General features: G+C 41.7%; 1 protein-coding gene across 12 annotated transcripts in view; it reads left to right on the top strand.

The window, feature by feature from the left end:
- RBFOX2 (RNA binding fox-1 homolog 2) overlaps window positions 1-25,116 on the top strand; it is a 185,138-nt gene that overhangs the window by 62,146 nt on the left and 97,876 nt on the right. For 10 of the 12 annotated variants that reach the window (XR_011850484.1, XM_072128928.1, XM_072128926.1 and 7 more), the window contains exons 2-4: window positions 793-1,017; window positions 18,157-18,300; window positions 19,523-19,576. Coding sequence is in view for 11 of the 12 variants with exons in the window: in XM_072128928.1 (XP_071985029.1) it covers window positions 793-1,017; window positions 18,157-18,300; window positions 19,523-19,576 (423 nt within the window). In the remaining variant the exon portion in view is untranslated. The remainder of the gene's footprint in view (window positions 1-792; window positions 1,018-18,156; window positions 18,301-19,522; window positions 19,577-25,116) is intronic. The other 2 variants (XM_072128922.1, XM_072128923.1) reach the window with 1 other exon arrangement.

The raw sequence follows: 25,116 nt of genomic DNA, 5'->3' as shown, positions 1-25,116 counted from the left end.
CGTCTCCTATATTCTGCCTTCAACTCACCGGCTGGAGGGGGGCACACTTCAAACGCCTTTATCTTCTGAACCCTTAAGGATGCAGTCACGCGTCACATTTAACGCATGCATTTAAAAATGCATTGCTGGTGAGAGATTTGCCTAATTAAACAGCTGTTACCATTGCGTGAATGCATGTGTTTGTTAACAATGTGTTAACAGTTGTGCTTGTAAACGCATGTGTTAACACAAGTGTTAACAGCTGTTTAATCAGTCAAATTTCTTCAGCAGTTGCAATCAGTTTTTAAAAGCATGGGTTAAAGGCGACAAGTGACCGCACCCTATATGTAGAAATTCAATTCTTGTGCCATATTAGACTGGAGTCTCCTCTTTAATATGACATAAAAATTGTGTTTCTACGTGCCGCAGAAGCTGTTTGAAGTTGGTCACTATCAAGACTTTTATAGACGTCCTTTCTGCACGGGGCATGTGCAAATAGGACGTAGTATATAGCCCCATGGCTGTCATGAAGGGGTTAAAGAAGAGCAGATCCTGCCAGAGGGGCACACACTAGTGTGTCAGTGTACTTGGTTTACAATCCTTCATCCTGTTGCTAGATGTCCTTTAACGAGTGCTCCTTTCATGTACATGGAAGTACAGAGCATAACTATCCTGCGGGTAGGTTTCTTTAGGGAAACTTTTTTAAAGTTTCCATACATTCCTAAAATCACTGGCAGTTAAATTTTGATTTCTGTTAACATCTCTTGATATATGCTCTATAAGAATTGTAAATGTGTGCTCTTTTATTCACAGGGTAACCAGGAGCCAACAGCCACTCCTGAGACCATGGTTCAACCTTTTGCTGCTATTCCGTTCCCACCACCACCACAGAACGGTCTTTCAACAGAATATGGAAGCCAGCATGCACAGGAGTATGCTGCTTCCACTACTGACCATGGACTACCACTTTATGGAGGAGGGCAAGGCCATTCAGAGCATAATGCCCCTGCTACAAGCACAGCAAATACGTCGAGTACGGTGCGTGTGTGATGCTGGTTTTGTGTGATTGATTCACAACTCATAATTGGCCTGAATTGCGTTTTAGGTTTTTTACATCTGTGTCATCTTATCGTACTATAGACTCCACACAGATCCGTTAAAAACACATTCATGTACATGGGTCCAATTAAATTGGTCGCAGCGTCATCCGCTTCACAAAAACACATTTATGTAATAGATTTTGGGGGAAACTAACTAGAAGTTGTTTTTTTGGCGGTTGGTGGGCATTGGGTGCATCTGCCAGTACCAGACCAGATCAATATTCAGGGCTGCTTTCAGCCAGTTCTCATTGAAATGAGAGGCTGGGCATCAGAGTCTCTGTATCCTACTGATGGGGTGGGGGGGGGGGGGCGTGCCTGCAGGGGCGTCATTACAACACTCATCTAGTACTGCATCTATACAGGAGATCTGTGCTGTCCTGCATCTTTCTCCTCTTCACAGCTTCTGCTTCTCAGATTTGACAGAGAGAAGCTCTTGACCTCTTGTTTCCCACTCATGGAAAGATGCCCTGATGCATTTGATAGGCCTAACCCATGCTTTGATGGGCTGCGGTTGATGCAGACAGAATGCGAGGAAACTGCTGAGGCTGTTGTCATAGTGCTTTTCCTGCACATAGCCTGGGTATACTTTATTCTGCACAGGTTGAATGTGCTGACAACAAAATCACAAAAAAAAAAAAAAAAATCAATGGAAATCAAATTTTTTAACCAAGGCAGGCCTGGATTTGGAGTCGCTGACAAAATTAAAGTGATAAAACAAACTAAAGGATGATCCAACTTTGATCTAATGTCCTTATCACAAGACAAAATAAGGCTCAGTTTGGTGTCTTCCTGTAAGACCTCCCTACAATGCCTCGGCAACTCACACTATTGACTCAGGTAGGTCAGCTCATCCAGGATGGCACATCAATTTAAGGTGTGGCAATAAGGTTTGCTGTGTCTGTCAGCGTAGTGTCCAGGGGCTTAAGGCGCTACCAGGAGATGTGGAGGGGGCTGTAGAAGGGCAGAAACCCGGGAGCAGGACTGCTACCTCCACCTTTGTGCAAAGAGGAACAGGAGGAGCATGAAAAGATCACTGCAAAATAACTTCGAGCAGGTTATGTACATTTTGTCTGCACAAACAGTGCTCACAACCCAACACTGTGCATTTGCTAGAGAACACCAGGATTGGCAAATTCGCCACTGGCACGGTGTGCTCTTCAGATGCAGGCAGGTTCACACTGAGCACATGTGACAGAACTGAAAGCTCCTGGGGACGCCGTGGAGATCTGCTGCCTGCAACATCCTTTGGCATGACCGATTTAGCAGTGGGTCAGTAATGGTGTAAGGTGACATTTCTTCGGAGGGCTGCACAGCTCTCCATTTGCTTGGCAGAGGTAGCCTGACTGTCATTGGGTACCCAAATGAGATCCTCAGACTCCTTATGAGACCATACGCTTTTCACTTGGGTTCCACCTAATGCAGGACAATGCTAGACCGCATGTGGTTGGAGTGTCAGCAGTTCCTGCAAGATGAAGGTGTTGAAGCAATGGACTGGCCTGCCCGTTCCCCAGACCTGAATCCAATTTGAGCACATCTGAGACCTCATGTCTTGCTCTATCCACCGTCACTTTTCACCACAGACTGCCCAGCAGTTGGTGGATACTTTAGTCCCGGTCTGGGAGGTGATCCTTCAGGAGGCCATCTGTAACCTCCCCAGTAGCTTGCAAAGGCGTTATAGCGAGGTCATACAGACACGTGGAGGCCAGGCACAATACGGAGCCTCTGACTTGTTTTAAGGACATTTAATAAAAGTTGGATCAGCCTGTCGTGTGTTTTCCCACTTAAATTTTGTCGGTGACTCCAAATCCAGGCCTCCATTGGTTAATAGTTGATTTCCATTGATATTTTTTATTTTTTTTTATTTTGTTGTCAGCACATTCAACTCTGTACAGAACAAAGTATTCAATGAGAATATTTCATTCATTCAAATCAAGCATGTGTTATGTGAGTGTTCCCCTTTATATTTTGAGCAGTGTATATTTGTCCTGGTGGTAGGGACGAGGGGCAACTTTAAAATCTTAACTGGGAGCCTGCAATTTTTTTTTCTTATTGCAGATGTAAGTGCCGACAATGGAAAAAAAAATTCAAAAAAGGGATATCTCTTGAGTAAACCATAAAAAGGGGGCTTTCTTGAGAAATACACATTGGATTGAAACACAATGATACTAGTTAACCCCGGGGGTTAGGTGGGGAAATGTTATTTATGTGGAAACTACATTCCATGTAAACCAGGACAATGGCATGGCCATAGTTTTGTGTTCTCTTCAGTGTGGTTGTTTAATTTGCCTCGCACATCAACAAGCTCCGTTAACTTCAGTCTCCTTACCTTTGAAGCTATGGGATTTTCTTGTTACCTGAATTAGGTGCTTGAGTTTAGTAACAATGTATAGTTTTTATAAACTATTGCATAGGTCCAACTTTCTATTTTTATCAAATTTTTGATCTGTTGTGTATTTAGCAAAATATCCTTTTTACGTTTTTTTGCAAATATTTTGAATTTTGCCAATTTACAGTGCCATCTCTTACCAAAATTGAAAAATCCCGCAAAAAAATAGCAATAAAAAGTGATCAAAAATGTACTCCAGAAAGATAGTGGTTCAAAGTACAACATTTCCTGAAACAAGCTCAACCAGCTCCGTAGCCACAAAAATAAAAATGTTATGACACTTGGAAGACGGCAATGCAAAAATGATAGATTTTTCCCACATTAGGGTTTTATTTGACAAATTTAGTAAAACCTAAGAAAAAATATTCATGTGGCATCCCCGTAATCGTACAGACTCATAGAATAAAGATAACATGATTATTAGGCTATACGGTGAACACGAAAAGAAAAGTTAAAAAATCCAGTACAGAATTGATGCTTTTCTACTCCTGCCCTCAAAAAGAAAAAGTTCCTAGATTTTCAACAATGGGGGATACCAACCCCAAAGTGGTAACACTGAAAAAAAGCATCTCATCCCGCAAAAAAAAAATGGTCAAATGTCCCCAATAACGCAAAAGCTAAAATGTTGTAGCCTACAAAAGGGGCCAATGAGGAAGCTAAAATCCTGGCAGCTGCAGGGCACTCCTTCCCTTCTGCGCCTCTTTTGTGCCGATAAAACTAGTAACATGTTGGTGGTCTCTATACTCGGGAGATATTGTAGAACAAATTGTATGTTGGGTTTTCTCTCATCTTCTGCAAATGTGTAAATTTTAGGGCTAAATGAACGTATAACAAACAAAATTTGACCACTCCATTTTGATTCAATTACTATGAAGATCTCAAGGGGTTAACAATCTTCATAAAAGCGGTTTCTGAAAAGTGATCTTCTATTTGTAAGCGGCTTGACATCAAAATAAGTTATCCAGACATTTCAAAAATTATGAAAATGTAGACTTTTGGGAAATGTTATTGAGCAATTTATTTAGGTGGTGAATCTGCCTAAAAACGCAATGATTTAGAATTTCGAAAATGCCTAATTTTTTTAAAAAAATTCATAATTTTTTTTTTTTTAAATTTACCACTAAAATGAAGTACATCATGTGGGGAAAAAACAATCTCAGAATCACTTTGATAAGTAAGTGTTTAAAAGTTATAACCATATAAAGCGACGCAAGTCAGAATCCAAAAAATGGGGCCTTAAGCTACAAAATGGCTGCATCCTTAAGGGGTTAAATTTGCATTTATCTTGTTTATATTTTTATTTTTTTTAGATTCTATACGACTTATGAAATAAGCTTAACCCTTTACTGTCGTGACCTAATACTACGTCACGTGCCGGTACATTTACAAAAATTAAAACCTCCTGTACAAAATTTTTTTTTTCTGGTGCTAATAACTTTTTTTTATACTTTGGTGTACGGAGCTTTGGTAGGTGTCGTTTTTGGCTTTTGATGATGTCTACAATGTTATCATTTTTAGGACTGTATGACCTTTTGATCATTTTTTTTATTTAAAAAAAAAAATTGAATGGCAAAAAAGTGGCATTATCGAGATTTTCCGTTACGGGTTAAATGAGGTGAAAATGAGGTTATATTTTGATTGGGCATTTTCGGAAGTGGCGATACCTAATGTGTTTAGAATTTTTACTGTTTATCAGTTCTAGGGAAAGGGGGGTGATTTGAGGGTGTTTTTTTTTTTTTTTTTTTTTAACTTTTATTTTTACTATTTTTCAGACTCCCTAGGGTACTTTTTAACTCAAGTTTGTCTGTACGATCCTATCATATACTGCCATACTACGGTATGTCAGTACATGGGGATTTTACTCCTCATTCATTACAATGTGCCTGATAGCACATTGTAATGAATGGGCTAACCCAAAGCAGCCTCGGGTCATCAGAAGACCCGAGGCTGCCATGGCGATGGATCGCTGCTCCCCAATGGCGTCACTGGGAGCGACAATCCTGAGAAGGATGGCGCTGCATGGGCCGGCGGCGATCAGCGGGAAAACACCCATGATCGGTGCTGGCACCGATTGCGGGTGTTACCAGTAAGCCTTTGCTGCAATATGCAGCAGACTTACCAGCTATGGAGAGGGCTCAGCCCGTGAGCCCTCTCCATGCACCTGGCACATGTCGGTAAGGGGTTAAAAATATGCGAATCCGCTCCACTGCAAACTAAATTTGCAAGTCTCCGCCTATAGACTGCTATGAGAGCTGATGAAGTCACCAGCTCTCTCCCGAAATCTCGCACATATGTTATAACCACTCTCAAAAGATGAGAACTGCGGCTGTGCGAGGACAAAAGCAGTGCAGACAGAGCATAGATGTGCCTTTGTAATCCTTCACAAAGATAAAAATATGGGGCGGCACTCACCGAATCCGTGTGCAGAAATTTATTTTAAATCAGCAGAGTGGTGACATGCACAGACAAGTCAGACCGCGGCAAGCGACGGCCATTTCGCGCCGATATGGCGCTTTCTCAACCCTAGAGGGCGTTGGAGGTGATTATTACGTTTATTATTTTAAAGGGCAGTGCTGTACATTATTGATGGGGCTGCTACTGGACATTTTATTAAAAAGTAGTTGCTGCATTTCCCACTCCCAGGCTTATATTCAAGTCAATACATTTTCCAAGGTTTTTTGTGGTATAAATGGGTACCTCTGCTTACACTTGAGTTTATACAGTAGGTTTTTCAACTGACAGATTGTGGGAGAGCAGTCGCCCAGGAATATAAACCAAGCACACTTACACAGAGGTGTGTGTCTCCTTTGGCAGAATCTTTTTGTAGCTCTTATTTAAAAAAAAAAAAAAAAAAAAAAAGCTTTAAAATGATGCAAATTAGCATTAAAGGCCTCTGGCGCAATTAATGGTTAATAATAGTAATTCTTTATATAGCGCACACAGATTACGCAGCTCTGCACAGAGCTTGCAAAATCAGTCCCTGTCCGCATGGGGTTCAATCTTATCAACTTACCAGTGTGTTTTTGGAGTGTGGGAGGAACCCGAGGAAACCCACACAAACACGGAGAGAACATACAAACTCTTTGCAGAAGTTGACCTGGGGAATGTTTTAAAGCTTTTCTTTGTAAAGGGCATAAGAAGCTAAAAGAAGATTGGATCCTGTCAGAGGGCACACACCTTCATATATGCTGGGTTTACAATCCATGATAGATTTTCTTCCAAAGAGGAATATGAATAAGGGTTGTAGCTTAGGCTTATACTCAAAAGTTTCTAGTCCAGGCCACAAGGAGCATAAGCGAAAGAATTTGGCAAGGTGGCATTCAGTTTGGGCATCTGACACCTTTTGCAGTGTTGGCCTGTTGGGTAATACAGGAAAGCATCCGGCAAAGCGGCCCCAGCCTGTGCTTTAGGGCTGCGCAAAGTGGACAGAAAAAATGTTTGGGCACTTGGATATCCACAGTGGCGTAACTAGAATCTGATGGGCCCCAGTGCAAAGTCTGTGCCAGGCCCCCTGCTTATAATGTAAGGTTTATGGTACTTGTCTTCTCATATGGGAAATTGACACCTTATGGGCCCCGTAAACCTCTTGGGCCCGGGTGCGATCGCACCCTCTGCACCCCCTCAAGTTACGCCCCTGGATATCCACATGCTACAAAGAATGCTGTAACTTTAGCTGTGTGATCATTTTAAGTAAGTCTATGCTTCCAGCTACAGACACGGGCAGAAGCTTCCAAACTGCCACTTTATTTTTAAGGTAGGTCATCAAAGGGGCAATGTTGAAAGAGGAGTTAAGTATCCCACACAATGTGAACCCCCAGGTTCTTAAATTCCTCCACTATCTGTAAATCGCAGAGCTCTGATCGCCATTCATAGTATTTTCTACTTAGTCATATAAGAAAGCACTTTGTCTAAACGAAATGGCCCTGATCTAAATGTATAATCTCCACTGTTACCCGGCTTGAAGGATACCTACCATCAGATTAGCTGTAATAGACTGTCCTAAAATTGCTTGTTACCTTTTAGAGGGATGATACAAGTATCTCCAGCATATTCCTGTCCAGAGAATATAAGGTTTTAAATATATGTAAATTGGCTTCAAGCGCTCTTGAAGGATCTGCTCTTTGTTAAGCTTTCTATGCTTCTTATGCCCTGGTTTGTACAAAAAAGGCTTTAAAAAGTATGCAAATAAGTCCTAGGGGCACCAAGCTCCATTAACATCTATGGAGCCTGGAGCCCCTCAGGCTCATGTATATAATTTTAAAAGCTTTTTTTTTTGTACAACCATAAGGGGCCCTAATATGCAGTACCAGAGGAGAGGAGGAAGCCTCCTTCGCTATCCAAGCCATCAATTTATCTGGATGATTACCTATTTCAAAATACAACTGTTCTTGGAAGAATAGTTTCCTGTCTGTCTTTTCCTTCACCATCTTAAGGTAACCAGAGATGGTCTGCTCCACCTCAGGGTTGCTTACAAAGGACACTTCTGCCTCTCTACATGCCCTGACTAATTGTTCATCCTGCAGTGCTGAAGATCATTTAACAAAGAAAATGAATGAACATGGGCAACCCCAAAAATAAGTCTTCAAGGTGACCCAGATTAGTAAGTCATTCACATCCGTATTAATTACCTCCAAAAAACAGTGGGGCAGGGATCCTGTCTGTGACTTTAAGATTAAGCCAGAATGGATGAATTCTATTAGTCATCATCATCATCATCCCCCTCCTCCTCCTCTCCACCTCCCCCCAAGAATGGCTGAGGAGAAGAGGACTGTTTTGACAAACAGCTGTATACTTGGGGTGCCAAACATATAGTCAGTCCTCTATGAACTGTGACACCTAATGGTGTGGCACATAAATTCTTGCAAAGTTGGAAGAAAGGATTTCCACATTCTCCTAACCCAGTGGAGGCGAACATACCTTGCCAAATTGAAATCTCCCATAAGTAAGACTTAAGGCCCACGGTATTGAGATGCGAAAGTAACTACATCCTGAAGGATTTGAAGGGAGTCGAGGAAGGATTATATAGACCCATTAGTACTATTGGCTTAACCTCTAGGCGCACTTGGACGTTATAGTACGTCCCTGCGGGTAGATACTTCCTGCACTGGGACGTGCTATAACATCCTGCTTCTGGCACCGGCTCCCAAATGGGGCCTACACCAAAAGCAGCGTCTGTCAGCTGTTTAATACAGCTGACACCATGCTGTAACACCCGCGATCGGAGCTGGCTCTGAATGTGGGTGTTAAGCCCTTACACGCCGCGGTCAAGTATGACCTCGGCATATAAGGGTCTTCACCAGCAGGGGATCCGATCCTCTTCTGGGCAGCCCCAAGGGCACCGGAGCTGCCCGATCTCCCTGTCAGTGAGACCCCTTTCGGGTCTGACTGTAAACTGTCTGTGCATGCAGTTTACACTGCTCTACAATGAAAAAGTATTGTAGAGCAGTGTATTGGACTTGAAGTAAAAAGTTAAAAACACTAAAGTTCAAACATAAGAATAAATAAAAAAATAAATACATAAAAATATAGGCCCCTAAAATGTCACTTTCCTATAAAAACACTTAAGTATAAAAACAAAAAAAACGCCACATATTATGTATTGCAGGCTCCGTAACAATCTGTAAAACAGAATTGTTACTGGACCTGCACAGTAAACGCCTGGGGGAAAAAACCCGCAAAATACGGTCCGGAAAAAAGAATTTTTAATTAATACCTTTAAAAAAAATGCATTAAAAAGTGAAAAAAAAGTTACACACTCTAAAATAAGATCACGGAAAAGAACAACTCTTCTCCCAAAAAATAAGCCCTTAACCAGGTTTGTCATCCGAAAAATAAAAAAGTTCTGCATATGACAAAATGGTGACGCAAAAATAAACAAGATTTTCTCCAAATTTAGTTTTTATTCAGTAAAATTTTATAAAACCCTCAAAACTCCCACATATTTGGTATCGCTGCATCTGTGACAATTTGCATAATAAAACTGAATCGTTATTCCATCTGCAAAGTTAACCCCGTAAAAAAAACCCCACAAACGCTCCAAATTTTTTTTTATTAATACCCTTTCAAAAAAATGTTCTAAAAAGTGATAAAGTTGCGCACTTTAAAATAAGAGCATTAAGAAGAGCAATCATTCTTGCAAAAAATAAGCCCTTAACCAGATTTGTCAGCCGAAAAATAAAGAAGTTGTGCAAATGAAAGTCGGTGATGCTAAAATTAACAAAATTCTCCAAATTACTTTTTTTTTTTTTCCAGTAAAAATGGGGGGGCGGGGGGGGGGGGAGATAAAACTATATAAATGAGGTCTTTTCGTTATCGTGGAGATCCAGAGAATAAAAATAATATACTATTTTTATGGTATGGTTAATGGTCAAAAGAGAAAAATCTTCTTAAAAATTGATTTTCATTTCCTCCACCAACAACCATTGTCCATCCAAAATGTATTGTCAAAAAATATTACAATTTGCAGACCGCACCTCCATTTTGTTTTAACCTCTATAAAACACCTAAAGGGTTAGCAAACTTCTTAAAAGTGCTTTTTCGTACATTGAGGGGTGTAGTTTCCATAATGCGGTAATTTACAAGTCTAGCTATTATTTAGGCCTCTCACAGTCAAGTAAAAGTTGAGCAGGTCCATCTTAATACAGGTTTTGCTGATTTTCCCCAAAATTTTAAAAATGGCACCTAAATTCTGAGCCTCATAACATTCTAGTAAAATTGTGTTATCTTAATCCATGCCAACAGAAAGCAGACATTTGGGAAATGTAAGTTATGAATTTATTTGGGTGCTATGACTATCTGCATCAAAAGTAGAAAATTTTTCCAAAACTTTTGCTAAATATCATTTTTTTTTTTTTTTTTTTTTTCTTCATAACCAAACACAAAAGATATCATCCAAATTTTTAAACGAATTTGAAGTAAATTGTGTCACGAGAAGAAATTATCAAAATCCCCCGGATATCTTATAGCGTTTCAAATCTATAAGCACTTAGTGACACAGGGCAACTTTGAAAAATGGGACCACGTCCTAAAGGCCAAAATAGGCAGAGTCCCATAGGGGTTAAATAAAAGTAGAGCGTAAACAAAAAACCAAATGGGTAGAGAACAGACTGCACCAAACTCTTAAAGAACTACCAATAGCTTGCAATACTCTAACCATGTGTCAAACGGTGTAGAATAAAAATAACAAATACAGGCAGTCCCCGGGTTACATACAAGATAGGGTCCATTGGTTTGTTCTTAAGTTGAATTTGTATGTAAGTCGAAACTGTATGTTATATAATTGTAGTCCCAGACAAAAAATTTCTTCGCCCCAGTGACAATTGGTCCCATTACAGCAAAAAAATTTTGAAACTCCAAGAATTATCATTAAAGCTTCATTACAGACTCCTTACAGCTGATAATTGTAACCTGGGATTATAGTAAAGCATCCTTAGAGCTTCACCAGAGGTCACAGGGGGCAGTGGGGTCTGTCTTTACCTAGGGGTCGGGTGTAAGTAGGGATCTGCCTGTATACTGAAGATGAATAACTACACTACCACATCCCATTGAATTATGAAGTAGACAGATGTTTTTTAATGTCCTTACTTTTTTTTTTTTTCAGGGCAAACAGACCCATTGTTTCCTATGGGTCTGTTCACATGTCTGTTTTTTTTTTTTTTTTTTTTTTTTTTTTTTTTTTCACGAATGTGCAGACAGTGAGAAAAAAATTGCAGCATGCATTATGTCAATGGATGCGTAAAAAAATGGACAGCACATGTGTGACATCCGTACGCAGAGTTTTTTTGCTAGGCAACCAACTGGGCAGGGCAAAAAGTAGGTTAGAAACCCATCAGCTTTTTTGGCATATGTGAAAGAAACAGATGGCGAATACATTACGTCCGTATTTGTTGCAGATGAGCAGCGGATACGCCTGTCTGAATGAGCCCTTATTTTTTTTGTCTTCTACATTTTTTTCATTTAACTGTATTATATGCTTAAAATATCTCCATAATAATCAGCTCAATACTAATAACAATCTCCTTAATAATCTCAACAAGAATAATAATCTTTGAGAAGATCCCTCTATATACCAGTGCATGAAGCCTGTGTAAGAGTGAAGCTCTTGGTCAAATAAAAGGCCCTATTTCTATGCTGGGGTGGGAGGTGAGGCCCTATTTCTATGCTGGGGTGGGAGGTGAGGCCCTATTTCTATGCTGGGGTGGGAGGTGAGGCCCTATTTCTATGCTGGGGTGGGAGGTGAGGCCCTATTTCTATGCTGGGGTGGGAGGTGAGGCCCTATTTCTATGCTGGGGTGGGAGGTGAGGCCCTATTTCTATGCTGGGGTGGGAGGTGAGGCCCTATTTCTATGCTGGGGTGGGAGGTGAGGCCCTATTTCTATGCTGGGGTGGGAGGTGAGGCCCTATTTCTATGCTGGGGTGGGAGGTGAGGCCCTATTTCTATGCTGGGGTGGGAGGTGAGGCCCTATTTCTATGCTGGGGTGGGAGGTGAGGCCCTATTTCTATGCTGGGGTGGGAGGTGAGGCCCTATTTCTATGCTGGGGTGGGAGGTGAGGCCCTATTTCTATGCTGGGGTGGGAGGTGAGGCCCTATTTCTATGCTGGGGTGGGAGGTGAGGCCCTATTTCTATGCTGGGGTGGGAGGTGAGGCCCTATTTCTATGCTGGGGTGGGAGGTGAGGCCCTATTTCTATGCTGGGGTGGGAGGTGAGGCCCTATTTCTATGCTGGGGTGGGAGGTGAGGCCCTATTTCTATGCTGGGGTGGGAGGTGAGGCCCTATTTCTATGCTGGGGTGGGAGGTGAGGCCCTATTTCTATGCTGGGGTGGGAGGTGAGGCCCTATTTCTATGCTGGGGTGGGAGGTGAGGCCCTATTTCTATGCTGGGGTGGGAGGTGAGGCCCTATTTCTATGCTGGGGTGGGAGGTGAGGCCCTATTTCTATGCTGGGGTGGGAGGTGAGGCCCTATTTCTATGCTGGGGTGGGAGGTGAGGCCCTATTTCTATGCTGGGGTGGGAGGTGAGGCCCTATTTCTATGCTGGGGTGGGAGGTGAGGCCCTATTTCTATGCTGGGGTGGGAGGTGAGGCCCTATTTCTATGCTGGGGTGGGAGGTGAGGCCCTATTTCTATGCTGGGGTGGGAGGTGAGGCCCTATTTCTATGCTGGGGTGGGAGGTGAGGCCCTATTTCTATGCTGGGGTGGGAGGTGAGGCCCTATTTCTATGCTGGGGTGGGAGGTGAGGCCCTATTTCTATGCTGGGGTGGGAGGTGAGGCCCTATTTCTATGCTGGGGTGGGAGGTGAGGCCCTATTTCTATGCTGGGGTGGGAGGTGAGGCCCTATTTCTATGCTGGGGTGGGAGGTGAGGCCCTATTTCTATGCTGGGGTGGGAGGTGAGGCCCTATTTCTATGCTGGGGTGGGAGGTGAGGCCCTATTTCTATGCTGGGGTGGGAGGTGAGGCCCTATTTCTATGCTGGGGTGGGAGGTGAGGCCCTATTTCTATGCTGGGGTGGGAGGTGAGGCCCTATTTCTATGCTGGGGTGGGAGGTGAGGCCCTATTTCTATGCTGGGGTGGGAGGTGAGGCCCTATTTCTATGCTGGGGTGGGAGGAGAGGCCCTATTTCTATCTTGGGGTGGGGGAGAGGCCCTATTTCTATCTTGGGATAGCTCTTTTACTTAAAGAGCTACAGCCGCAGTACACGGCCACGCACGGAGCTACAGCCGCAGTACACGGCCACGCACGGAGCTACAGCCGCAGTACACGGCCACGCACGGAGCTACAGCCGCAGTACACGGCCACGCACGGAGCTACAGCCGCAGTACACGGCCACGCACGGAGCTACAGCCGCAGTACACGGCCACGCACGGAGCTACAGCCGCAGTACACGGCCACGCACGGAGCTACAGCCGCAGTACACGGCCACGCACGGAGCTACAGCCGCAGTACACGGCCACGCACCACATGAAGGGTGGGGGTGCGGGGGGGGGGGGTCTGGAAGGGGCCCCCCAAAAAATTTTCTCTGGTGGGCCCAAGGTACACCAGTCCGACACTGTATGGACAGATGGTGATATCTCCCTGATGACGTGGTCCCTGCTCTACTGCTAACCCGACACATCTCTCAAAAGGATTCCCTGCCCAACGTCTGCTCTGGGGAAGCCCTGGGAGATGTAGAGGCCATATATGGACAGGTCTGATATTACCCTGATGACTTGGTCCCCCTCTGCAGCTAACCCTGCACTTCTATGCAAAGGATTCCCTGCCTGATGTCTGCTCTGGGCAAGACCTGGTTGATGTAGAGACTCTATTTCTCTGATGACATGGTCCCTGCTCTAAACCGACACGTCTACACAAAGGATTCCTTGCCCGATTAGACTCCTTGTATCTGTCTGCAGAGGAGACATAGAACAGTAGAAGTCATTCAGTACCGCAATTAACGGAAACCCGGTATTGAACTATTCTGGCTTTGAAAGTATTGCACACGCACTGAGATTTCGATGCATTGTGCAACCCTATTAGATATGGTGTTTACATTCTTAATTAAACATCCCTGATTAGGAATTCATATACATCTATATGGTAACAAATAGTTCCATGTATATAGTCCAGATCTGGAAAAAGTAAGCAATCTAAAGTCTTAATTCTCTTGATTGAAAGCCTATTATATTCAGACTGCAATGTGCTGTGGCTTCACACTCAAAGTTGTTTCACAGAACGCTCCAGAGTTAACATGCTGAAATCAAAGCTGCCTTCTGTACACTGTGATATTGTAAAATATGTTATATAGTAAATATATTGGTTTATAGCATATTTTAGTAGTGCAGACTGGGTACATGTATATTATAAACTGTCTCTTATGTGTATAATAAATTTGAGTACGGTATATTATTTACTATAATGGGATGTGGTAATGCATTTATCCCTCTTTAGTAAATTCATGAACAAATCTATGCAGCGACCCTCAGCGTCTATTTGTACCCTCTTATGATGCATTCATCCTTGCCCTGGGATCCCCAAAGAGAGACCTCGAGAGTATGAAGTATTTCAAGAGCTTTTAACTCCTTGCACCCAGGGTTTATTAAGGTATTGTGTCATTTCAGGGGTCCTATGAGTCTCTTGGAGATACAGAATATGGGGATAATAGTGCCTAACATGAAAAAAAAAAACGCACATTCCACAATAAAATATTACACCCCAACATTTGGATTGGTCACAGATAGAAAACGGCATGTAGACCTCCACATTAAAGGCAAAAAACCTGCAAACAGAGCATTTTTAGCAAAACATAGCCTTGATAACCCCACAACCTCTCCTGCCACCCACTCAGCCAGTAACAAATAACGATCCCCACAAGAAAGCAACAATCCGAATCGGTCATTTCAAAGCCATATCGAAAACGGTGGCTATGTATTTAATATTGGGGGAGGACACCAACGGAACTAATGAAACTAGTTGTGGATCAATACATAAAACACATGCCAGCTACTCACTCAATTGTAGGAGTGTCTGTCCCCTTGAAAAAACACAGCAGTATGACACATTATGGGTAAATTATCCGTACATCTGACCAAATCCGTAAAGTCTCAGAACTAAGAGAAACCAGTCCCAGATGAAGAGAAGAATTGGCTGGATGTTAAAGGGAACCTGTCACCAGGAAACACATTTTTAGCACCCCTCAGTCCCCACAGAGCATAGTACATACTGTTAGTTTTTGTATAAAAAAAAAAAAAAACAACCTGGTTTTACAGAAAAAAAATCTTGTATATAAAGCTGAGTGTGTGTATGTATGTCCGCTATAAGAATCTGCACCATTGTGTTTACAATCGCAGCTCTGTCACTTTGAGTCGAAATTTGCACCCTGTGCTTTCCAAAACACACTTCTTAACCACCATATACAAGAGCCATTGCCTGCTACCAGGGGACAAGTGCCTAGTCGCAGAGCCCATGTCATTAAAATGTACTATATAACATATCTTTTTTTTCTGTAAAAACCTAACATATAATAAATATTTTTTATACAAAAGCACTTTGGCAATGTATATACTATGCTCTGTTGGGGAAAGGGGGAGGTGCTCCTGGTGACAGGCTCCCTTTAACTCCTGGGAGAGCATCGGATGCAGGACTGACGCAAATCCATTTCTGGCAGGGTAGAGAAGATGGCACAATCCCCATTGATGACCCGCAGGATAAGCCATAAACGATGTTCCTTTCTCTCAGCTTCTACTTGACTTGTACAAAGGATGCTTTCTGCCACTGTAATTCAGGTGAAAACTCTGTAAATATAGAAAGTTGTATTTTTGGGTTAAGAGAGGCTGGGGTGCAGGGGCTTTAGTAGTGACCCTATGGGCGCACAACACCCCGAATGCTAAGGAATGGAGGGCAACAGGTAGAAGCTTTTTGAGCCAACTCTCCACAAATTTAGCTGGTCTTTGGCCTGCTCAGGTATGTCCACAATGCGCAGCTTATTTTGCTTAGATCTATTCTCTAGGTCAGTGGTGGCGAGCCTATGGCATGGGTGCCAGAGGTGGCACTCAGAGCCCTTTCTAAGGGCACCTATGCCTTCATCCCAACACAGAGTTTGCCAAACAGGACTCTGCAAGACCTCTTGCAGTCTCAGGCAGCCCAGGACCCTTGAAGGAAGATACAATGATAATCCGAGCTTCTCCCTTAACTTACTGATCTAGCAAGCTCTGTTTAGCACTGGGTAATCTGTGAGCACTATATAAATAAATTATTATTACTGTATTGGTGTCCTCAGGTGACAGAGCAGGGAGTAATGAGTTACTGGCTAAATTGTCACATTGGTACTTTGTGAAAAAATATGTGGGTTTTGGTTGTAGTTTGAGCACTGTGTCTAAAAGGTTTGCCATCACTGCTCTAGGTTGTAAACATTCCAACGCCAGAACTCCACCTTTCGTGACAGCTCTCTTAGAATAGCAGATGTTCCCTCTACCCTATCATCTAGGTCACATACGCACATTTCAGCATTTGCAACGCTCTCAAAGGTTTTGAAGACCCTGACTCTGCAAACCTACATCTACTCTCCTCATCAATTTTGGGGGTCAGAGAGGTCTTGGTTTCTAATATTGCCATCACAAGCTGCTGTTACCCCTCCTTGAGAGTAGGTGCTTCCTCTGAAGGGTTCTCTGGAGAGGAGGCCGTTGATGGAGGCGCAGCTGCATAAGTGCATTTGAGATGCACCAACACATTAGAGCAAATTTTTTTCGTATCATCCGTAGCCAACAAGGCCTTGGAGAGGGGCCCATCTTTCGTCTTGGAGTATTGCCACGCATCTCTTAGATGGTACAGAATTTTGCCAAAGCCCAAGTGGGTAGAATACTGAAAGATCCTCTATAGATCACAGCAGCGGAAACCACTGGGTCTCCACCTCCATAAGCTTCCCTTTAGCAAACTGACCTGGTGGTGGTATATCAGCATGTGATATTTGACTATAGACAGCAGATCAGGCCATAGAGCACATACAAGGGGAGGAAAGAACACAGTGATTCGTCCTGGTGGATGTGTAATGGACGCCAGGGTGGTGCCTTTATGCCTGTGGAGCCTTTGTGCAGATTCTATCCAGGAACACACGGAAAAGTAGTTACTTGGTTTTTGCTGTTGATGGCACGGTACAGTTCCTAATCACAGGGAGCTCTATATGAGGCTCTCAGAAGGCTCCAAGCTTGCTGGAAGAAACCTTAGAGCGACTCCCTGGAATATCAAGGCCATGATATGCAATTAAATTTAGACAGGTGCCTAGTAGACCGCGATGGATGTAAGGGCTGTGGGGCTGGCTGAAACTGTGTAGGTCTCCCACAGAAATCCGAATGCTGGACAGGCTGCAGATAGTCCAGGGCTCTATCTAGAATTAGCGGTAGGCAGGCCTCAGATGGCCTCTGGCAGTTGGAGCTCTGGTAGATGGATGGGACCAGGACAGATCGCGGCTCCAGGAGCAACGGGTATGGGTGGATTTGTAATAGCAGAGATGGCTGCACCTGAGCTCCTTAGGGATGCATCCGCCCATTTCAGCAGTTGGCCCTACTTGGGGAATTCTTGAAGCCACTTGGGCCAGAAAAAATGTACATTCATGAAGGCTTTTAGATAATATATAATTTGAACTTGGTCTGAAATGGGTTGTGGTTGGTGGAAAATAGTCTGTCAAAGGAATTAGGAGGGTGCGCCACATTGTGCTGTGTGAGGAGGGTAATCAAAACTAGGAGGGCTACATATGATAGGAGGGGGGCTAACTATGCGAGGAAGGGGTAGACATTCGGGTGCTCACTGTTTAAGTTGAGGGGGATGACACTGCGAGGAGGGGACAGCCATGGGAAAGCTGACAGTGAGGATTTTATTTTTAAACTAAAAATACAATTTTTTTTTTTTACAATTACTTTTGGTGAAAAGTGCTGTTTTAATTCCATGTGTGTGTGAGTATAATTGGATCATTTTATACTTTAAAAAGTTTGAATTTGAGACTCCGGCCTCTTGGTAAATCTATTCATTCTGTTGCCAAACCAATGAGAGAGTAATTTGAAAAATCTCTGGCAAAGAACAATGTAAACATTGTTCGTCTCAATCCAAGGAAAGCCTATTTTTTTATATTTGTTACATATCAAAATTGTTTAATTTGAAGGTGTATATGTATTGCTCATGGCACTTGGCTGTTAATTGTTTTTGTCCTTTTTATTTTCATTTCATGCTAGCAGACAGATGGAGCACAGCCAGAAGGGCAACAGCAGCAAACACAAAATACTGACAGCACTGAAACCAAGCCAACTCCGAAAAGACTCCATGTTTCCAACATACCATTTCGATTCCGAGATCCTGATTTACGTCAAATGTTTGGGGTAAGTATGTATTTGCAGTTCTTGGTAACAGAATTTAATTATTTGCATTAGACTGGATTTATTAAAATTTCTGCTAATTTCCTATTTTTGTTTCATTTACCTTGGGGTGGGGTGCAAACATACATTCACTACCAACAGCAAATTTTATTTTTTTGTTTTGAGTGAATTTTGTGAGAAGTGTCAGGCAAAACTTTTATGTATTCCAAGTTTATTAGAATTGTGGTAAATCAAAATTTCCATTAGTTGTAAGTTAGGATGACTAGTTACATTACATCTACATCCTATAGGCTGACTCTGTTTTTAAAGGGTAACCGTCACTTCTGTTTGAAAAAAAAATAAGTTGCGGGCAGGTTCCCATAAAGTCCTTATAGCACCTTCGGCTAATAAAATCGCTGAGCAGAAAAGGAAAAAAATTAAAATTTATTCTCTGCCTAGTAACCAAGCAGAGAGTCTAGCGAGTTGAGGTGGACGGATACATACGTGCGCCTGCAGGCGCATGCCTGGCTTTACTTCTTAGCTTAGCTTCCTGCCGTAGGCATTATGTGTTATAATGGTTACCAGGCAGAGAATAAATGTTAATAGTTTCCTTTTCTTCTCATCGATTTTATTAGCTGAAGAATGGTTGCCCTTATGCTATAAGGCAGTGGTGGCTAACCTATGGCACTGGTGCCAGAGGTGGCACTCAGAGCCCTTTCTGTGGGCACTCAGGCCATCACCAGAGATGACTCCAGATATCTTCCTGCAGTCCCAGACAGCCCAGGACTTGCTGTGCACAGAGCTATTTTAAGGTGACAGTGATACTGGAGAAGTGGGAAGGTGTGGACAGACCTGGATTATCATTGTAGCTCCTGCTCCGGCCCTGACAATTCTTGTTTATGGGACCCTGGAGCAAAGCTACAATGATCATCCAAATTTCTTCTATTTTATGCTATATTTGTGTCCTCAGGTTGCTGGTATCAATGAAAGCTGTGACAGAGAAGGGAGTATAAATCTCAAATTCAATTTCTGTGTTGGCACTTCGCGATAAATAAGTGGGTCTTGGTTGTAGTTTGGGCACTCTGTCTCTAAAAGGTTCGCCATCACTGCTATAAGGGCTCTATGGGAACCTGCCTGCAACTTAAGTTTTTTAAACAGCGGTGACAGGTTCCCTTTAAGAAGCTGATTGGGTACTTTATAATAATGTTATTTACAGTTTTTTTGTTTGTTTTTTTCCCCATCCCAGCAATTTGGAAAAATTCTTGATGTAGAAATTATTTTTAACGAAAGAGGCTCGAAGGTAAGCTTAAACATATTTCTATTTAATTTCTAGTAGCACTAGAAAACTTTTTGTTTCCACTTAAATTCTTTTTCAGGTATTTCCCTTTTAATCATGCCCATCACTCTGTCCAGTTTAGAATTACTTAAATGCGGGCAGGGGTTTGAGGGTACAGACAATGTGGTAACTGAAAAAGATGTGAATGTTTTACTAGTAGACTTGTACAGAATATTATAAATGCTGCATCTGTATAAAGAAATGTAATATAATCTAGTTCTGTACACATCTGGTTCAGTTTAACGAATTTAAGTTCTGTTCCCTTTTTCCTGTTGGATTTTGGAAGAACAAATAGAATACGTGGCAGCATAATCTGTTCCAGATTATGCAGAAACAAAGACTTCTAAGATACATCAGTTTGTCCCATAGGCATACTATTTAGCTCTTTTGTCTTGTGTAGCTGCTTTTTTTTAAAATGTAGGGTCATTATTTTGTGTGTCTGTGTGTTACACCAAGAAAAATGGGCATAAGACTTTTCAGAAAATGTAAAATGCTTATTAGGGCAGCATAAAGGCAACACTTACGATGGCTCATCTCCTTCCCATTTATAATAATACATACATTAAAATAGTGCAGTGTAGTAAAAATATTTTAGAAGCATATTCTTATATATTGTATTCAAGATGTATATCTAGACACAATTCTCCTTTTGACCGATGGTGGTCAGAGGTTCAAAGGGCCTCCACTTTCAAGATAGTTGCAGGCCAAGTGATGGCACCTGCATCTATCATGTATTTGATACATCCTGTTGGTATGTCATAAATACTATACATGAGATTAGCCCTTTAAAGGAAATCTACCATCAAAATTTAGCATGATAAAGCAGGAGCACTAACTGATCCAGGCACCATGATAATTTTTTCATATTTATCCATGTCTTCCTTTTCTAAAATTGGCTTTTAAAATTATGTGTATGAGCCTGAAGGTCTCCTGGGGGTGTTACCAGAGCCCAAACTGTACTGTCTGTGCCCCTTTTCCCCTCTGCTGCAGAAAGATTTCACAAAGCGGCAAGAGGAGGTTTTTACACACTGTGGGAGGGAGAAGTGCTCCTTGCAGCCTTTGAATCTGTTGCACGGAGGTGCTCTGGTGACGCCCTAGGAGGCCTCAGGCTCATTGGCAAAATTTTAATAGTTGATTTTAGAAGGAAGGAGGTCATGGATAACAAATATAAGATTTCCACAGTCACAGTGCCTGGGTCTGCAAGTAACTGCCCCTGGTTTATCATGCTTGATTTTGAAAGTAAATGTCCTTGAAGACCTCTTTCTTTCTTGCTAAACATTACCGTCATTTTATCAACTTTTGTGTTAATAACGTGTTTGAATTTAATAACTTTTTCTTTGAGATCTGCTGTAGATGTGCAAACTCCATTTTTTTAGGAAGAAAATCAGTCAAATTTGCTTAGGGTTGTCGAAGGAAAAAACATAATTTTAAAGCTAACCTTTGAATCAATGTTTCATAAATTAATAGTATACTTTGTAGTATACTTTATTAAGAAAAGAAGCTTCTCTGCCTTTATGCCCTTGAAAGCCTCTGCAAATCTTCCAATTTCAGACAGATTAGAGTAATGATTAACGCTTTCCATACCTTCTTCCTTGATTCATATCTGAGGTGATCAGTTTTTCTAGGGACTGTATGTAAAGAGTTAAGTGAATAGAAATGTTATCTATGAACTGTCAGTGGAGTAAGGGGACAGAGCTGATTTACAGTACAGGCAGTCCCCGGGTTACATACAAGATAGGGTCTGGAGGTTTGTTCTTAAGTTGAATTTGTATGCAAGTCGAAACTGTATATTTTATAATGGAAGTTCTAGACAATTTTTTTTCTTTTGCCCCAGTGACAATTGGAGTTTAAAATTTTTTGGTGTAATTGGACCAAGAATTATCAATAAAGCTTCATTACAGACTCCTTACAGCTGATCATTGCAGTCTGGGACTATAGTAAAGCATCCAGAGAGCTTCACCAGAGGTCACAGTGGGCAGAGGGGTCCGTCTGTAACTATGGGTTGTCTGTAAGTCGGGTGTCCTTAAGTAGGGGACCGCCTGTATTTGCATAACCATTTATTACGACAACAGCGACCAAATTTTTTTTTTTTTTTCATCAATGCTTTCTACAACTAACTTTCTTTTTCAGCCTCTATAGCTGTAACGTAACTAGACTTCATGGAGCTGTTCGGAAGTTTTTGCCACATCGTGCGCCAAACGCCCACTGATTACTCCTGCGATCAGTTCTGCCGATGTTGTGTGAGAGCCACCATTTGGGTTGGGGTTGTTGCTCCCTGTGATGCAGTCATTGCTGGTGGCACACTGTTACATCAATAGCTGTTGGCTCCACATATACTGCAATACTGTAGTACTTCAGTGTACGGTTGCACCAATACCAGAATTTCGAGTTGCGATACAATATCTTGAAGTATCGAGAAGAAAAAAAAATTTGGTCATACAGACGTTCTCTTAGGCCATACATCTGGCATGGCCTAATAGAAACGTTATGGCAGCCCTGGTTGTTGATCACAGGTTTTAATGCCATTGCTGGGCCCAACATCCCACAAGTTCTTTTGAACCGCCACTGTAGAAGCCCAGCACATCAGAAGAACTAACCTTAATGGCCATCATAAAAACCTAATTTGGCAGTTGTTAAAGGGTTAAATAAGGTAGAACGGCAGAGGAGAAAGTAGAACACTAGAACATATTACAAAGTATACTATTTTAAATACTATTCATAAACACTATTAATTCCTTCAATTTTGTTAAGTGTTAGTTACCACATTAAGATTAAACAATCTAAATCTTGCTCAATAGTCAACCCTAGTGGCAAAACAATGATTTCCATTTTCTTTTAAAATGTATTGTATTGTGTATGAATTTTAGGCTGTTGAACAAATGTCGTTTTCTTACTCTGCAGGATTGAATTGGTTGCCTAAAAATTTTTTTTGACTCGAATGTTTCTTTTGTCAATGTATTATTTTTGATTTACTGATTCTGGAATTCCTTATTGAAATTTAAGAGTTTCAAAAGATTTCGCAAGCTGTCATGTTGGTTGTTGTGTGTGTTTTTTTTTTTTTTTTTTTCTCTCCTTTAAAATCCAGGAAACATTTTTTTTTCCTGGTATTATTTAAAATGGAGAACTTTCATGTATCAAAACACTATGCAACATTGATTTATTTGCTAATTCATGGCTACATATGTGTTCTTTTTATAGTAATCATCTGTTCAGGTAATTATGTCTTCCATTTTGGATTCCTATGGCCAACTTTTTATTTACTATTTATAATTGGTTAACCTTACAGATATGTATTAATTAAACCACTGATATTTGCATTACTAGGCTTGCTTCTAATATCAGCTATTACAATTTTTTATTTACTCCTCCCCTTTTTGTTTGCGAAATCTTTTGAAATGGCAATACCAAAGCACTGTGTTGTTATTTCTATTTTTGTATTTGTATTTTTGATAACTTTTTGTATTCTGAACAGTCCATAGGAAGCGGGAAAATCATTCTCGGTTACAAATTAACATTTACAGTTTCATGGTAAATTTTTTACTTTTTCAGACAGGGATAATATATGCCTCTTCTAATCTCATCTATCCTAATTTTTTTTTACTTTTGATCTGCCATCCAAATCTGATTCCCAGTCATATTTTGTAAACTGAATTCCCATTCGGCACTGACAATGAAAACTGATATTTTGGGTTACAAACCAACTAGAAATGCATTGTTTTAACGCATTTAACACTTTCTTTAAGCCTGATTCCATACTTGCTAGACATACTGGACCAAACCTAGAATTACCGTATAAGCCGAGACCCCTTATTTTACCACCAAAAACTGGGAAAACCTATTGACTCGCGTATAAGCCGAGGGTGTAGTATACAGCCAGCTAGCCCCCTGTAGTATACAACCAGCCATCCCCTGTAGTATGCAGCCTTTCCCAAGTAGTATACAATCAGCCTGCCCTCGTGTATTATACAGCCTGCCCTCGTGTATTATACAGCCTGCCCCAAGAAGTATACAGCTTGCCCTCAGTATGCCTAGCGAATAATAAAAAAATAAACTTGATACTCGCCCTCCGACGATACTCGCCTTTTGATGCTTAGTGGCGGCTCCGGTCCTCGGCGGCTCACGGTAATAATTTAAAAAAAAATTAATACTCACCCTCTGGCTCTCCTGATCCTCTGCGGCGGCTTCTCTCTTCTATCTTCACTTGCCGGCAGTCGCGTCCATGCGACCTGCCGACGGGCGCACAGTGCGATGCGGCAGTGTCGCCGCTGATGACGTCATCAGCGGCGACACCGCTACATCATGTTGTGCGCCCGCCGGCAGATCGCATAGACGCGACTGCCGGCAAGTGAAGATAGAAGAGAGAAGCCGCCGCCGAGGTTCCGAGAGCCAGAGGGTGAGTATTAATTTTTTTTTAAATTATTATTGACTCGTGTATAAGCCGAGATGAGGTTTTTCAGCACATTTTTTTTGTGCTGAAAAACTCGGCTTATACACGAGTATATACGGTAATAAAGTGAACACATGCTGAATTCATATCAGTGATTAAAGATTCATTCCAGTTAATATTGAATTCGCACAGGGCGACTATATTGGAACAAATTTGCTTGCGGGTAATGGCCTTAAGGCTACATTCACACGACAATGGCCCCATACCGCTGTCGGTAGAAATTACCATTAATGTTATTTTCAAATTAAATTTACTCTAATGTATGCATTGCACCGATTAGAAAGTTGAAACTATAAACTGTTTTAAATTTTTTTGTGATTCTGTAGTGCTTGATAAGGGAGCCTAGAGGATAGATGAAGCCCTCTGTTACCTAGTGCATAGGTACAAGTCGCTTTTTGTCTTTTTTCACATAACGGCATTCCTTCATCAATTTTTGTTTTATTCACCCGCAAAAACAACTAACTTATGGTTCACATTAATTTGGAAGCAAAACATCTGGCTCCCCAGCATCCTCAGTGAAAAAAAATTTGAACAAAAATGTCATGAGTTCTATGCAGCACATACAGGGTCAATATGCTGTACTTGAAAATTATGAATAGCATAATAGTACGGACATATGAATAAGATTTTAATCGTTGCTGGCCCAACATCTTAGACAACAGTTATTGAAAATAATGATGGGTTTATTCTGTCTGATCAGAGTACACTCTGTATGACCATAAAATGAGGTAGTGGACAGGCTTAGCCTTTGGTATCAACCTGCTTTCCCATATCACCCAAAACTGATAACACAATCTAGTTTACACCTTGAATTTCACAACTCTGATTTATTATTAAGCAGTTACTCACCTACCTATGTTATATTCAACCAACACACATTATTGTCTGGTGTTTCATATTTTCTGGCATATATGCAGCAGCCAGGCTGTGCAGCCTATAATTCTACATAAAGTCCTGTGACCAGCTGCTCGACACCCACGTGGCAGGAGGAGGCTTAAAGAGGGGGGGGGGAATCACAATTACTGGCTTCGATTTTCATTATTTTAAGAACACAAAT

Source organism: Engystomops pustulosus, chromosome 10, assembly GCF_040894005.1.
Source record: "Engystomops pustulosus chromosome 10, aEngPut4.maternal, whole genome shotgun sequence".
Classification (NCBI taxonomy): domain Eukaryota; kingdom Metazoa; phylum Chordata; class Amphibia; order Anura; family Leptodactylidae; genus Engystomops; species Engystomops pustulosus.
Note: the sequence above shows the minus strand (reverse complement) of the source record. Positions and strands in the feature narration are given on the sequence as shown.